The following is a 16,945-nucleotide window of genomic DNA, read 5'->3' on the forward strand; positions in this document are numbered from 1 at the left end:
AGAACGGGGGGGCGGCCGCACCTGCTGGCTCTCGTCAGCTCCCGCCGCGCGTCCCGGGGCTCTCTCTCACACACACAAACACCCCAGGTGCTCTCACGCAGACCGCGGGCTCTCACACACACCGGGACTCTCTCTTGCACACGCACCGGAGCTCTCACACTCACCGGGGGCTCTCACACACACACCGGCTCTTCCCGCTCACCAGCTCCCGTCAAAACGCACCGGTTCCCCTCTCTCTCTCCCATTCACCTACATAGGCTTCCCTCACGCAGGCACACACAAAAGCTCCCCTCACTCACACGCGCACGCTCAGAGGTTCCCTTAAAACACGCACACAGAATCTCCACTCTCACTTTCTCTCCCCCACACACAGAGATTCACTCACACACAGAGATTCACTCCCGTGCCACGCACAGAGGATCCCCTCGCACACACACACAGAAGGTCCCCTCTCTGTTTCTCTTTCACACACACAGAGGATCCCCTCGCACACACACACAGAAGGTCCCATCTCAGTTTCTCTCTCACACACAGAGGTTCCCCTCACACCCCCGCACACAGACCGGCTCCTTTCACCCCCCCTCTCCCTCAATGCCCACACAGACACAGCAGCCCGTTCTCTCTCCGCCTCACACACTCACACAGCCCCAGGCAGGTCACACACACACAGTTTGCCCGGTGTCAGCCGTGGAAACCCACACAGCCCCAGGCAGGTCACACACACACGTTTTGCCTGGTGTCGGCCGTGGAAACCCACACAGCCCCAGGCAGGTCACACACACACGCTTTGCCTGGTGTCAGCCATGGAAACCCACACCTCCCCTCCCTGCATGCAGCAGCAGGACTGTGACCTCCATCCCTGCTCCCTTCGCCCGGCCCGGCACAGCCACCTCCGTGTCACAAACCACGGGGAACCTGCCCCTCGCTGCTCCCGGCCGCTTTCACCACACACTCTTCCTGCACCCACCCGAGAATCGTTATTCCTGCACCACAACAAACAAAGTGCAGCCCTGTGCTCTCCCCCGCGCACCTTTCCCCTTCCTGCCTCTCTCAAACGCAGCCACAGACGTGAGCGCTGAACCGCCGTGCATCTCACAGCACCACAGGATGTCCTGCCACTGTGCCATGGATCTTTGTGTATCAATGTAAATATGCTGCATCTTATTTATTATTTCAATAGAAAATCCTCAACAAAAAGTGTAGGAAACATTCACCATCTCTTTTTCTCATTAGGGCATTCAGCACACACACAATAGACTTTTACCTTGGTTTTATGTCATCAAGTATTCCATAAAATAATAGACCTGTCCATCTTCCCTTACTCAAATTACACACAAAATATTTACAACTCCCTGGATACAGAAACATCTGCCCATGGTGCCCTCTCATATTGATACATTCAGAAAAATCATGACTATGCCAACATAAAACCACAATATATACATGAAGTAAAGAAACCAAGTATTAATCATGTTGTTTTTATGAAATGTTATTCCCGTGGTTACAAATTTACACATATGGGACATAAATGCATGTTAAAAGTTCTACCCCAGTATATCTACACACTCATCTGTCTGTGTAAGCATGTGCAAGATGTTTTATTTCACAAGAATGAAAGCCAGCTAATTAACTCAAATTAAGTGCTGATGGGAAAAGTGTGCATGGACACTTAGCACAGAACAGAAATAACTTGCTACATACTATCTTAATTTAAAAGCCTCAGTTTCTGGGTGCATCTTGGCAGAACTGGAATGTCCATGGCATTTCACCAAATAACCAATGACAAGGATGGCCCTGCTTTTCTCTAAACTTAGAGAATCACACCAGATGCCCTAGAAACTGCTGCCATATGCCCTTGCCTCATGGATTTTATTTTGTGAGCAACTACTTCCAAATTTTATCTGAAATCCAATGAAATATAAAGATTTTTAATTTGGTCTCCACCTATTCTGCACATGTTGCAAATCTCTTCTTCCTCTTCAGAGGGAATAGATTTTTCTTGCCTTAATCATTTATGCCAAAGCATGAGGAGCACCAAGAAACATTTTGTACTCTTGTTAAGGGCTCTAGCAAGAAACATGAAATGTGTTTATTTCCATTCCTTTTGTGCTGTGTCACAAACACAGCCACCAAAACTGGAGGATCTGAAAGGGACACAACTTGGATTACATCAGGTTGGGGCAATCTGCGTATTTTGCTGTTCCTTAAAATCTCACAGACCTGCTGAATCATTTTGGATTCCAGTTTCTTTCCTGCCACTGACTCTGGACCAGATTCATTCACTGAAACACTGATGAGTGTGCCAGGCTCGTGTCAGGCCCCAGGGAAGAGCCAAATGGCACCAGTCACAGCACTACAGGATCACAGTAGGATTGCTGTACTGATTCTTTCTGTAAAGCATCTATTTCATCTCAAACCTAGCAATTATTTGTACATCATGACTAGACATACTAGGCAAAGAAAAACTCGATTATGTGTGCCCAGACATCCTGGTAAACCCTTAAAATACATCCTTGCCCTACTGTATTTAACACACAACTCCTTTTACTGCTGCAGTTTGGATACACAGCACTTACACAGCTTTTATTAAATTCACCTTCAATATCAGGCTTTGTCACCCTGGCCAGGCCACTCTTACAGTGATACCACAGGGGCATGGTGTGTTCCACTCCCAGACACCTCTGGGATGTGCTGTTGCGACACCAGCTGCTCTTGCTGGGAGGTTTTTCATTGCCTGGACACTCATTTTTCCTACTCTGGGCTCAGGTCCTGTGGGTGATACAGGAACTCATCCCTCCTTTGTAAATAACTAGAGGAAAGACGTCTGCCACCTCTTCCTGAGTGAGCACATTCTCCCAGCAGCTCATAGCTTGCTCTTCTGCCCAGGGGAGTGTTTGCAATTTGCTTCTGGTTCAGGCCATCTGGACGAGGAGTCAGCATTTTCACTGTTTGTGTTCAGGCATATACATGGCCGTTAAATCAGAGCACCAGCTTTTCCAATCTCCTGGCCAGCAGCTTCAGACCTCCTGACTCCAAAGTGCCATTTATGGGGTCTTCTCATAGCAAATTTACTCCTGTATGGCTATTTGGATGATATCCTAGAGACTGTCCCTGATAGAAGTTCCTATTGGATGATTTAAGAGGTTTTTTTCTCTATAAAATTTGATTATTGCTGTAACAAGCATAACTTCTGAAGTTCTCTCTATATTTCCATCAATACCACCCTAGGTCTGTAAGTGCATCTGGGTTCATTTTGAAAGAGGTTTCTCCTGAAATGTCTTTGTTTTTACTCATCTGCTGGAACAGCAATCCACAGTCTGCATCACTTTTTAATCAAAAAGCAATAAAAAAGGAAACATGTCTCAGGCTCTGTTCTGCCTCACATCCATTCAAAGGGAGCCAAGGAGAACACCTCCATCAACTGTTTTGGCAACTGTGACTGTTTTATTATTTCCTGCTTCTGAGAAATACTCAGCCAACAGGAATCACTTCCCGCTGGAGGCCTATAAGGAAGTTCACAAGCCAATTCCTCCTCACATTTCTAAGCAAATCACAACAGCTTCCCTCTCCAGAGAGTCAGGGGGACAAGTGTCCATTCTCCAAAGCCCTTTGAGGAAGGATGATCTGATCATTGCAACACTGCTGCCTACAAATAATTTGCTTCACCCAATCTCATCTTCCAAAGGAATTTCTACAGGGCCAGCTCATGTGACATCTCCACCAGCAACTATTGTGGGATAATTACTTGTCATAATTAGGTCAAAACCAGTTACCAGTTTCCATTAATTCATAGACTTCTTATTATAAACTAAAGAGCCAGGTTTTCCTAATTTATTTTTTCCATGCAGTATAAACTTTGTTTCTCTCTTTGTCAAGTTTAATGTTGAAGCTCCCATTCTTAAGTTTGTCATGTTTTAACCAGTCCTGGTTTTCTACTACAAATTCATTTGCAAAGAAAAAGAAAAAAAAACCAAAAACCAACAACAACAACAACAAGCCTGTTTATTGTTCTTACCCCTGTTTTGGCAACAATATACCTTAAATCCTTCCAAAAAAATTGAAAAAGGTAGGCTGTGGTAACATAAACAGATATATTTCTGTAAGAATCTGTCTGTCTTTTATCCCAGTGGGGAGAACATAGAAATAATTTCCTCTCAGCGTGGGTTTCTGCATCTTTCTGTCTTTTAGCATCTGTGTTTAGAGACCCCACAACTTCATCCCTGTCTCTGCAGTTACACTGGTCCTCCTCTCTGCCCCTTTCCCCTCAAAGTTCCTCAGAGTGCAGGTTGGGAAGCCCTGGGTCACAAGACAGGTTTTATTATTAAATTATTCCATGTGACAGACAGCTTGTTTACACAGGCCAGTACTGCATTAAAACACAATCAAAAAGAACACCAAGTACAGGGGGAAAAAAGTCCTGTGAGAGATGAAATGTCATAGAAAGAGTATTTCTGAAAAAATTCTGGGGAAAAATGGTGTCTTACAATAATTAATAATTTCCCAGGGATGAAACTGCAGTCCATTGATATGTCCTAATCAGGAAAATCCTCCTTCCCATTGTGACAGATAAATGATGCCATTATTTCAACTTGAGTTTCCTTGAAAGCCTTGCAAAACCCATTCCTCATGCAAATAGCTTGTGCATTATCCTCATAGCAGCTCTCCATAGAATTGGAAATAAATGGCTGATCATATACAGAACATTGAGTGTAAAACAGTTTTTTTTATATCAGAATACTGAGTGACAACCCATTGCTTTCTTTTCTCATATCTCAGGAGTATGAGGAGCATGGTAAAATCTTTCCTAGTTATAGAGCTTGATGCTGTTACACACTGAAGAGTGATGGGAATCCTTTGGGATGTTTCCTGGCTTTTGCTGCTTTTCAGATTGTACAAACAAAAATTTCTGCCTCAGCTGGAGTATTTGCTGTCTTTGTTGTTTTGCTGATTTTGTCCTTCCCACCAGCAGTCACTCTGGAAAAATGTTGAATATCTCTTCCAAAAAGGAATTCACACCCTTTTGAGTGCATCAGAACAATTCTCTGGTGTAGGCAAACTTTCAGTCTTCAACTGTACGCACAAAAAAAGGCAGAAAGACTGAGACTTTGAAACACAAACAAAGCGCTCAAACCATGTGGAAAAAACAAACTGCTCTTGTACCAGCTAAACAAGGGAGCCTCTGTGACTGATTTAGAGAAACATGAGCACAGGTTTGTAAGGAACAGAGTAGGTGGGTTTGGCCAGGGCCAGCTGACCCTGGAATTCCTTGCCCAGAAGAACCAAACCCACGGGACCAGCACTGGTGCAGGGTGTGAGCAATGCCCCAGCAATGGCCTGAGACAGACAGAAATTCAATGTCACAGGCCAAACACAGCCCATGGCTGGCTCAGAAAGTCCCCTGAATGGAAAATGCTCAGAAAGTGAGAGATTCTCTGGAGGAAGGATCAAGCTTTTCTCACTTCTCCTCAGCTGGAGCACCTGGCAGAGACAAAGCCCTGCCTGAGCCACCACCTCTATCACCATCTCTAGGGCCTTCTCTTTTTTCTTTAATTAAAACAACATAACTCTATCACTGCCAGCTGACAAAAATGACCCTTAAACACTATTTTTCCTCCCAGATTTTGCTTTAGAGTGTAAGCTGTACCTGGAGGGTTGAAGTTTGCATGTCAAGGCCCTCTGTGGGTACATCATGGGGTGAGGCCTTGACAAGCAGAATGTGTCCCTGTCCTGAAACCTCCTTGTTGGAATCTCCAAGGGGCTTTTCTGATGTTAAACTGCTACAAAGAGTAAATGACTTTGTACTGCTGCATTGCTGGGAAATACCAGCTCCAGAATATCGGCCTGTGAATTAGCAGAGAGCACCTGAGGAGGACAATGCTGTTTCTTTATGGGGTGAACACAGGATCAGGGGATCCCAGAGTCACTGAGGCTGGAAAAGCCCTCCAAGACCTTAAAGTCCAACCTGTGACTGATCCTCACCTTGCCCCCAGCACTGAGTGACACATCCAGGCCTTCCTTGGACACGTCCAAACCTCCCTTTGCAGCCCCCTCCAATTCCTAGCCACCCTTTCCATGAAGAATTGTCTCCTGATGTCCAATCTGAACTTCTCTGCTTGAGGCTGTGCTTTGTCTTCACTGGCTCTGACGCCAAAGTGAAAATTCCCACATTTCAATGTGAGCAGAGAGGTGTGGGCTATTTTATTTACCAATTCCCACAAATCTTCAATTGAAAGGGATGATTATTTTCCAAGAGTAGAATTTTGCCCTGTGAAGATGAATAGTAAACAGTTATTATGTATATCATACTGCAACTCATTATTTCTGACAGGTCAATAGCATTTATCAGAGACACAAGAAATAGTAACTTTCATGTTGCATTTTGTTTATTCCAGAGAATAAATGTTAGAGAAAAACAAAATTGTATCAGCTGGAATATCCAGGATATTCACTTTTTTCCTGTGCCACCACTCTATTATGACATGTTGATGCAGGGAAAGCAGAATGCCATTTCCAATGGTAAGATTTCCAATTATACCACGTCCGTCTGTGCTCTGCACAAGTGTTTACACTCCTGGAAACACTAATAATTGAAATGACAAGAGTTTGGCTGGACAAACACAGCTTTAAAACATTTGTTTAATTTAGAAAGACTGAGAAGTGACAACACTGACGCACAAAACAAGCTAACATTAATTTCAAAAAAACATTTCCAAAGCCCAGAGTGGTGAAAAATGAAGTGTGGAAAACCTCTGTGCCACAAAGAAGGACAGGAAGGATTCTCTTTGTCAGCACTGAACATTCATTTAACTCCCCACTAGAATTTACATTTAAGGAAAAAAAAAAAGAAGCAGAAACAGTCCTTTAATGACAGTGGAGACTATTTTTGGTCTTTCAATACAGTATTGTGGATTAAAGACTGGGAAGATTAGTAGAGTAATACATATCATAACAAGGAACATCTCCTCAGGTGGCTCTAAGTCAGTCTCAAGCTGCCATTCAGGTTCACAAGCTATTATGACCTCAACAGCCCAAAAGTTCTACCTGGAGGTAAATAAAATTATAGACAATTTACAGATTATTTAGAGATTTCAACATGAATTGCATTTAAGATAATTTTCTTCCAGAAAATGTAATTTTAAAAATGAAACATCTCACCCACAATGCTGTTAAGAAAAGAGAAAGACAACTCATGGCATTCCATGTGAAAGTGCCAGTGGCTTTTATTCCAGATATGTTATGCCTGTGAGACAAGAGCTGGGCATCTTGGTTTAAAAAGGTTTTGAACAGTGATTGAACAAACTTGTGTAGAGAAATAATATTATTTAACTTGACTATAGCCTGATAACCATGAAAAAAAAATGTCCTTATCATTAATGACCACATAATTAGGTGACATGAGGGAGAAAAATGAGATTATTTTTTTCCTTAGAAATAATAACAAAAAAAAAAGAAACAAAATATGCAGCGAACATACTTGTGCTTTCTGTGCATTTTCAACTTCTGTAATAAATACTTTTCACTTTGTAAAGTGCTCATGATCTGTTCTTTCCAAAACATCTGGACATCTTCTCCTTTCAAGACTTGAATTTATGAGAATGTCACTGATATCAGTCCTGGCAATGCTGGAACGATTGCAATTTTATTTCATTCCTGTTGCCAAAATGCTGGCAGCATCATTCTGTCTTCCTGGGCAACGAAAAAAAATCTCCATGTGCAATGAATAAAAGAAAAATGACCTCTGATATTTATTTTTGTTATTTTTACAGAAGATTACAAAATAAATGCAAAACTCCAAGAAGAGTCTGGCTTGCTGATGGTGCAGATTACAGCACCAGAATCAGAATTTTTAGAGATTCACACACATGTGGAAATTGTCAAAGCAGCTGAGTCAAAGATTTCCAGATTGTCAAAGCCTTCTGGAAACCACAAGACAGAGCTGCATCTTCTGAAGAAACCAACACACCAAAAATGTACTTTAATAAAGTGAGCACTTTTAAAAGCTCACTTTATGGCCTTCATTTCTCTGTCCAAATAGGATTTGAGCCCTTCAGAAAATCTGATTGCAGTTATTGATACCAGCCCCTCCAAAATCTGCTTCCTCTTAGGAAAGCTTCCCCTTGGATTTATTGCTGCAGATTAGAGGCTGGAACAAAGGGAAATTAGTTTATTGAGATCTTCCTAATGGTTCCCAGCACAAAAGAAGCATCCCTGTGGTACAGCACAAACCTGTAACAGGATCCAGACGCAGAATAATGCCACGAGCATCGGGCCCAGCCTCACCCCAGAGGTGGAGGAGCAGCTCCAACAGCAGCACAACGTTTCTAGAAAAACTCTTCTCTCACCACAAATCTGCAGCATTAGGTCTAAACTCATCCACTTGTGTTTAAATATTCAAGAGCACTCTCAAATACCAGCTCGTAAAATCAACGGTCTTCCCTCTGGATCCAACATTACGTGGAGTTTGCAGTTCTGAGATTGTGTTTTTAGATTTTTCAGGCTTGTCAGTCAACAGTGAAATGAGGAATCTCCCCCTTCAGAGTAACTTGCTAAGAATACAAGCACATATATGTTTTAAAAAAAGGAACTAGATACAGATGTATAAAGATATATAAAATATCTTCTACTTCTTTATTTATTTATTTAATACAAACATATAGATACTATATATATAAAATATATAAATAATAATAAATATAAATAGATATGCTATATATTTATTTTATCTGTTTATATGTTATATGTTTTATATGTTATATAATATAAAACATACAATATGTGTTATATATTATAATATACATTATATATTATAAAAATATATAAGAAAAAACCTCAGCCAACTGTTTGTGTAGATTAATAAAGATCTGGAGGAAAAAACCCTAATCTTGTAATTTTGTTAATTGTATACAATATGTGTTTATATACATTTAAACACATATATAATATGTGTTTATATATAATATGTGATTCAAATCGCATATCAAAACACTGATAAAATCCCATTTAAAAATCCTCAGATGAAGCCAATGACAAGACTTGGACCAGCGTGGGAAGGGCTTGGATCACCATAAGGGAGATCAGCATCCCCTTTCTGAATGCACAGCACAGGAACTGAGTCACAGGGAAGGTAGATTTAATCATCCGGAACGCTCTGGGCTCGGGCCCAGGCAGAATTTCCCAGCTGATATCTGTGCTCCACACAGATCCCAGGGTGTCTCTGCATTGATTGGAAGTCTCTGAAAGGGCATTGATCCCAGACACGCCCTGTTCAGTGGGGTATTTTAACGTGGATGAATATCCCAAACAGCTCCTCCGTGGCTGATCCTCTTATCCTCACTTGGGAAAGCCACAGAGTGGCAGGAAATAAATCTGGTGGTGGCCGGGCTCTGGGACAGCACCATGGCACTGTGCCAGGGCAGGGCTGGACAGAAATCCTCCCCTGGGTCACGCCAGGGTGAGCCTGGCCAGGATTCCCTGCTGGAACACGGGGTGGGAAAATGGTAATGACAGTTTGATGTACTCAGTGTGAAGTGCTTTCTGCAGCACAGAGTGCTCCTTGGAGAACCTGCAGCGGATCCTGACCACGCCTGACCTCTCTCCAACTTGCAAACAAGATGACAACCACAGGCAATACACATATATACATAAAATAATTTTTAAAAATAGGTCAGATGCTGCTATTACAGAAATCTGTGGCATTTGGTGTAATAGAAAGTGGAAGAATAATGATGATAGATCTTGAAAGCTTTGTTGCCAGCTTGCTGGGAGAAGAGAACCAGTTTGGCTGGAGTGTGGAGAGTACCCTGGCTCTGAAGCTTCTCTTTTCACTCTTTCTTTTCTTTTCTCTCTGATGGCTTCTCCCTGGAATGCACTGAGGGGAAGGCAAAAAGGTGGGACCAGCCAAAAAAAAGGAGAGCAAGTCTGTTCCTCCGTGCTATGCTTTTACACTGACATGTCAAAAGTTGTCCCTTGCAGATCTGCTCCCTGCAGACTCAAACTCTCACAGAGAATAATTTGCCCCTGAGGCTTCATAATTAGACATTCCTGAGGAAGAAATTTAACACAAGATTTTTTTTTTAGACAGCATTTAGATAAATTTATCAGAGGAACAGACTGTTTCACAATATTTGGGTCACAGCAGAACTGTGAGAGAGATTCTCCGGGTTTTCTGTGCAGGAAATGAGAAGGCGGAGAGGAGGAAGGAGCTGTAAAATGCTCTCTGGTTTTGTACACTGTGAGTTTAATGTATGTGAAAACTGGAACACCTTCATGCCTCTGCAGGGGAACACAGGCCTGCTGTCACCTGGAACACTTGTTAGTGCCAGCCCTCTGACATCTCACATTCACACAGGAATGGGAATTTTAATACCCACAGTGGGTGCTTGAAGTGATTTAAGATCCAAGACTAAAATCAAAATTATTTTGCTAACTTCAGAAAAAATTTCAGAAACATGAGTGGTAGCTAGGAATGCAATTTACCCCTAAAGTTTGCTACAGAGTGAAAATAGTATTTTTAAGAATTATATACTCACTGTTTACTTTTTCTGAGCCCAAGACATTCTGTTGGGTCAGTATCTGTTACTACATGTCTACCTCCAACATCAGAGAATCATTGAATGGTTTGGGTTGGAAGGGACCTTAAAGACCATCCTGTTTAAACCATGGAACAACATAGGCAGGGACACCTTTCACTAGATGAGGCAATATAAAAATATAAATAAATTTATTTATATATGAAAAATATATCACCAGAAAATAATACACTGCAAGTGGATCCTGGTTTCTGGCTGGTTGAACATGGAAACCCAGTCACCAACAGGTGGAACAAGAGAAAGAGTGGGGAAGAAGCTGGAATCTGAGTACCTGACCCTTATGGGAGAAGGATGAGATTGCTGGTCCCATTTCAGCCCCAAAAGCAGCTTTCCTGCCTGGCAGAAATCTGCAGCAAGCAGGGGTTGGCACACAGGGACAGCTGCACTTATCAGAGACACAAGAAATGGCAACTTTCATATTGCATTTTGCTTATTCCAGAGAATAAATGTAAGAGAAAAACAAAATTGTATCAGCTGGAATATCCAGGATATTCACTTTTTTCCTGTGCCACCACTCTATTATGACATGTTGATGCAGGGAAAGCAGAATGCCATTTCCAATGGTAAGATTTCCAATTATACCACGTCCGTCTGTGCTCTGCACAAGTGTTTACACTCCTGGAAACACTAATAATTGAAATGACAAGAGTTTGGCTGGACAAACACAGCTTTAAAACATTTGTTTAATTGTAAATGCACTCAGGCCTCTCCTTAATATTCACAAAATTCACAGAATTTACAGAATCACCAGGTTGGAAGAAACCTTCAAGACCATGGAGTCCAGCCCAGCCCCAGCCCCTCACCCAAACCCTGGCCCCCAGAGCCACATCCAGGCTTTGTTAAACACACCCAGGGATGGGGACTCCACCACCTCCCCGGGCAGAACATTCCAGAACTTTATCACCCTTTGTGTAAAACACTTTTCCCTGCTATCCAGCCTGTATTTCCCTTGGTGCAGCTGGAGGCTGTGTGCTCTGGTTGTGTCAGTGCTGCTGGAGAAAGAGCCCAGCCCCAGGTGAGCACAGGCACCTTTCAGGAGCTGTGCAGAGCGATGGGGGCAGCCCTGAGTCTCCTTTTCTCCAGGCTGAGCACCCCCAGCTCCCTCAAGGGTTCCTCACAGGGTTTTTGTGTTCCCAGCCCCTCTCCAGCCTCGCTGCCCCCTCTGGATGAGTTTGAGTGTCTCAATGTCCTTCCCACACTGAGGGACCAGAACTGGACACAGAACTCCAGGTGTGCCCTCACCAGTGTCCCCAGTCAACGTATTCTTGTTGATTTGAGAAACTTCTGCATCTTGACCTGGCTGTGTGATGCATTTGTAGTTGAAGAGAAGCCATAAAATCTCGAGAGCAGAGGGCAGTGCAGACCCAGCCCTCGCTGCCCTGCAGGACAGACTCCCAGCAAGCGTGTGCCAGCAGCAGAGTGACACATCCCACAGCACCAGGAACAGCATCAACCAGAGAAGTGGAACAGCAGGTTAGAGGAAGGACAGAAGGTCATTAGCTGGGAACTGTTACCTCACTGACCCTCAGCCTGCCTGGTCCTTGAAAACTTCCTGCATAATAACTCCAGGGGAGACCAATTCCAGTTGAAAGCCTTTGCTTATCTTATTATCTTGTGTCCCAATTATTATAATGTCTTTTCTTACTGTCCTGACAGCTCCAGTTGATCCTGCTGTCAGTGAACAATGCTGCTGCACAGATTGCTCTCATCATCAGTTTTCTTTTATTTTTCTCTATTTTTTCCTCCTTCTTTTTCATTTTTACCCTCACTTTCAAGGCCTTTTCTGGCTTATTCTCTTCCTCTGTCCTATTCCTTGCAGAAACCCTTTTGATCAACCAGCAGTGCCAGTCTCCATCATTTCATTGCTGCCTTTTCAAACATTCACTCTGGATCTCTGCTTTGCTGCCCTTCACATTTTAGCTGGGCAGCACCACTTCTGCAAAGGCAGTTTGTTCACATCCCCCTGCATGTTCTCCCTTTCAGGCTGTGTTAGCACAACCCCAGGTAACCATGAGACTGCTGGGACACTGATCTGCCTCTCATCACTCTGAGATATCCCCTCAGAGTGCTCCTGCACTGCTTTCTCTGCTTGCAGCTGCCATTTCTTTCCTTAGGATATTATTATTATTATTATTATTGTTATTATATGGGCAGAGACCACCACTCTGCTCTGTGTTTATGAGGTCTCTGATGAAACCAAATTCTGCTTCATTCTTTGGTTTGCAGGAGCTGTGATATTAAATAGCTGACATGTGAAAGGAGTGGGCTGGATTTGATGGAAGATCACCTGATGTATATAATTGCACACAATCACAATCACAGCAAGAACTGGGTCGGTTTTGCTCATGCTGTGCCAAGGTGAATCCATATGATAATTTTCACATTTTCATAATATCATAGAACCAAAAAATCATAGAATCACAGGATGGTTTGGGTTGGAAGGGACCTTAAGGATCATCTCATCCACCCTCCAGCCATGGGCAGGGACACTTCCACTGTCCCAAGGCTGCTCCAAGCCCTGTCCAGCCTGGCCTTGGGCACTGCCAGGGATGCAGGGGCAGCCCCAGCTGCTCTGGGCGCCTGTGCCAGGGCCTGCCCACCCTCACAGGGAGGAATTTCTTCCCAGTATCCCATCCAGCCCTGCCCTCTGGCAGTGGGATCCATTCCCTGTGTCCGGTCCCCTGATCCCTGGTCCCCAGTCCCTCTCCAGATCTCCTGGAGCCCCTTTAGCCCCTGGGATGGGCTCTGAGCTCTCCCTGGAGCCTTCTCCTCTCCAGGTGAGCCCCCCCAGCTCTCCCAGCCTGGCTCCAGAGCAGAGGGGCTCCAGCCTCGTGATTAACTCAGTGTCCTTCTCCAATTCTGGAACATGCACAGTTATCTGTAATATATTTTCAGGTGTTTCTCATTGCAGAGAAATATGTTTTCAAGAAGAATCACAACATCGGCAGTCACTATGCACTTCTACACATAAATATTCATTCCCCTGTCCCTTTCACATGCAGTTTCAAGTCTCAGTTTTAAGAACGGTAAAATTTTCACACAGGAAATCGATGGGATATGAATGTGCAGGTAATTTAACTCTTTTTTCTCCGTTTTTTTAGTACGGGAAACGTTGGAATTCCCTATCCAAGGCACAGCGCGTTGCGCCCCCTGCTGGCCGCGGGGGGAACTGCGTGTGAGCGACGCCGAAATGCCCCAAATTGTCCCCGTCCATTCCCGGGGCTTGAAACGCAGAAAGGGACAAAATCCAAATAGCGGGCAGATCTACCGAAGGATTTAAACCGGGGGAAATAAAGGTCATTAAAGCAGCGCGCCTTGAAGGGAAAAGCTCCTTGTGAAAGAGAGGAGGAAAAAGCAGGCTGTGACAAATGGAAAAATTATCAGATGTAAATACAGAAAATGAAGTCAATCTTTTTCTGTTGGTTTAGCAGTGGTACTTTGCCCTTCGGCACTGTGTATTTGGTAAATAGTCTGAACAGGACATTCACAGCGTTTTCTTTCTGAGAAGAATAGCATGTTCCCAATTGTTTAATGTTGTGGCTAAAATTCATGTTTCAAATACAAACAGAGAAATTTCATAAAACAAAAATAAACAAACTATTGGAAATCCCAGCAGTAAGAGCTTGACATAACCCTACTTCTCTCAGAGCTTCAAATGTCCCTCACTCCCCCTCACAGGCTGTGAGTCAGCAGGGGAGGAGGATACTTAGATTAGAAACACCAAACTGTGGAACAATCATTACACAAATGTTATTTTGGTTGCTCTTCAGATGCTCCTGCAGTTAAAATCTGCTAAATTAGGAGAACTGCAGTGATCAGAACCTCAGCTGATACCTGTCAAGTTCTGACTTGATGCCCCAAACTTGCAGTGCCACAACAAGGCTTCATGCCACCCAAAAAATCTGATTTATGACCCCCTTGTCACAAATAAGAAGAGGAATCATCATTTCAGCCTTCCTGCAGAGCTGGCACTGAGCACTGTCTCTGCTGCTTTTGGTTAACTGGTAATTGGAAGACAACAGGAATCAGATCAAACAGGGCCCTGAAGTCCCAAGTTTCAGGCCAGATCATCATCTGTGCAAACTGGCATGAGGTTGGTACCTCACTGGGGGCACATTCCAATACCAATGTCACTCCAAAATGGATCATTTTGCCTTGGAATGATTTTGCTATAACTGTCAGGAGTCTTTGGTACCCAGAAATGTCCACGCTCCAGTGACGAACACGAGCCTCGGAGTGACAGTTCTATTATTCAACCCAATTCTGCATTCCAAATATCCTCATCCTCTACAGATGCTGAGAATACTGTTTTCCCCAACACCATGGGTCCCAGCAGGAGATGCTCTGCAGAAACAGCCAGAGAGGAGCCTGTGTGGAGCACAAATTGCCATCTGAATTCGTGCATTATGCCCCCAGAGCAACATGTGATGCTTGTTTCAGCCTTTATTAGCAGAGACACAAGGAAGCTTTTATCTTCTGTTTACTGGGACGGGAATAAACACAAAGAGTTAATATGTAACCATCCTTTTGTGGGTTTTTAAGGGCAGAGCCCTGGCCTGGGGGCACTCGGGACGTCGGGGACTGGCAGGATGCATCCCCTGGCACTGCTCGGGTGCCTGGTGGCTCTGAGCCACTGCGCTCTCACGACCAAAGGTGAGTGCCTTCCACCTCCTAGGACAGCCCCATCCTGAGGTGGGAATGGGGGAAACTGGAGAAAAGAACGGGATTTTAAAGCCTTTAGATAATCCTGGTCGAGTGTTTTGGTCAGGGCTTTTCTCTGAGAGCTTTTCTTCTCTTTTCGCTTTCCATTCTTCCCTCTGTCTCTTCCTGTGGCGAGGTGAGTGGCTGTGTACAAAAGCATAAAACGAAGGAAAGCAGAAGAAATGCAGACAGATGTTGTGGGACCCAGCTGCCTGGGTGCCAGGGGGGAACTGTGTGTGCCAGGAATTAACCTGCTCCATCCCTGCTCACCCCTCCTGCCTCGCTTTCCTCCTCCTTTCCCCCACACCAAGAGCTCCAGGCACTGTCTCATGTCCCCTCTCTCTGTGTCTGCTATTTATTTCTCCAGCCTGAGCTCCCTGTCCCTCTGTGCTCTCCCCTCGATGGCAGCAGGAGCCTCTCTCCATGTCCTCAGCAGGAGCTCAGGCTGCACCCTCTGTTCCTCCCTCGCTGTTCCCTCCTGTTCTCACCCTCTGGCTGATGAGCTGTTCCTGCTGTCACCGTGCTAGAGCTGTTTGGGAAGCAGAGCTGGCTCATGGAACAGAGGGTTTACCCCAGTGAACAGAAAAGTTGGGGAAAAAAAGGAATTTAATTACAAGAAAAAATACCTGATTTCAGGCTGACCCCCACCAAACAGATTTGGATTAAAAATGAAAGGCTTTTGTTTGCTTCTAAGTCCTTCTCAGCCTGTTTTGTCCAAGGCAATTTACTGTAATTGAATCCACAGAATTCACAGAATCACCAGGTTGGAAGAGACCTTCAAGGTCATCGAGTCCAGCCCAGCCCCAGCCCCTCACCCAAACCCTGGCCCCCAGTGCCACATCCAGGCTTTGTTAAACACACCCAGGGATGGGGACTCCACCACCTCCCCGGGCAGAACATTCCAGAACTTTATCACCCTTTCTGTAAAAAACTTTTTCCTGCTATCCAACCTGTATTTCCCTTGATGCAGCTTGACTCAATTTGTTCACCACCTTCATAAATCTATTTTGGAGGAAAAATAAATTTTAGTTTAAGCAGTGACACCAAATCTAACCGGGACCATTGGTGGAGCTGCTGAGGAGAAGAAGAACACCACATTTTTTTCTGGCTAATAATCAGCTGCCTCAGGAAGACAAAAGCTCAGGGCAAGGAGATTCTATAACTCATAACAATAGAGAATCCTCTGCTTCAAGCTGAGAAATCAAAACAACTCCAATTTGCTAACTGGAGAACCTGCAGCAGATCCCAACCATGCCTGACCTCTCTCCAACTTGTAAACAAAACCTCTTGTAAATTCCTTTCCTCCAGTCTGTCCCAGGCCACCAGAAGTGTTGTTTGCCACACTCAATGTAGACAAAAAGGTGTATGAAGTGGGTGAGGAAGTGGAGTACACCTGCCGGCCCGGGTTCATGCCCAACAGTGGCCAGAGGAAGTACACGTGCCTCCCGACGGGCAAGTGGGCCTTCAACACCCTGCTCTGCCTCCGTGAGTACCAGCACCTCCTGCCCCTGTGTGCACGGATCTGAAAGGGCATTTCAGAATCTACAGGAGGAATTGGATGGATTTCAGCAGGTCTCTCTCCACTGGTTCTTCCCACACTTGCTGGAGGACAGCAGTGTGTGGAAGAGGGGTGGTTGTCACAGACATTTCTTTTA

General features: G+C 44.3%; 1 protein-coding gene across 2 annotated transcripts in view; it reads left to right on the top strand.

The window, feature by feature from the left end:
- Window positions 1-15,155: 15,155 nt before the first annotated feature.
- Window positions 15,156-16,945, top strand: part of APOH (apolipoprotein H) — an 8,331-nt gene continuing 6,541 nt past the window's right edge. For both annotated transcript variants that reach the window (XM_005425762.1, XM_031060921.1), the window contains exons 1-2: window positions 15,156-15,242; window positions 16,599-16,775. In XM_005425762.1, the coding sequence (XP_005425819.1) occupies window positions 15,179-15,242; window positions 16,599-16,775 (241 nt within the window). In that variant the 5' untranslated portion in view covers window positions 15,156-15,178. The remainder of the gene's footprint in view (window positions 15,243-16,598; window positions 16,776-16,945) is intronic.

Source organism: Geospiza fortis, unplaced genomic scaffold (genome assembly GCF_000277835.1).
Source record: "Geospiza fortis unplaced genomic scaffold, GeoFor_1.0 scaffold221, whole genome shotgun sequence".
NCBI classification, from domain to species: Eukaryota; Metazoa; Chordata; class Aves; order Passeriformes; family Thraupidae; genus Geospiza; species Geospiza fortis.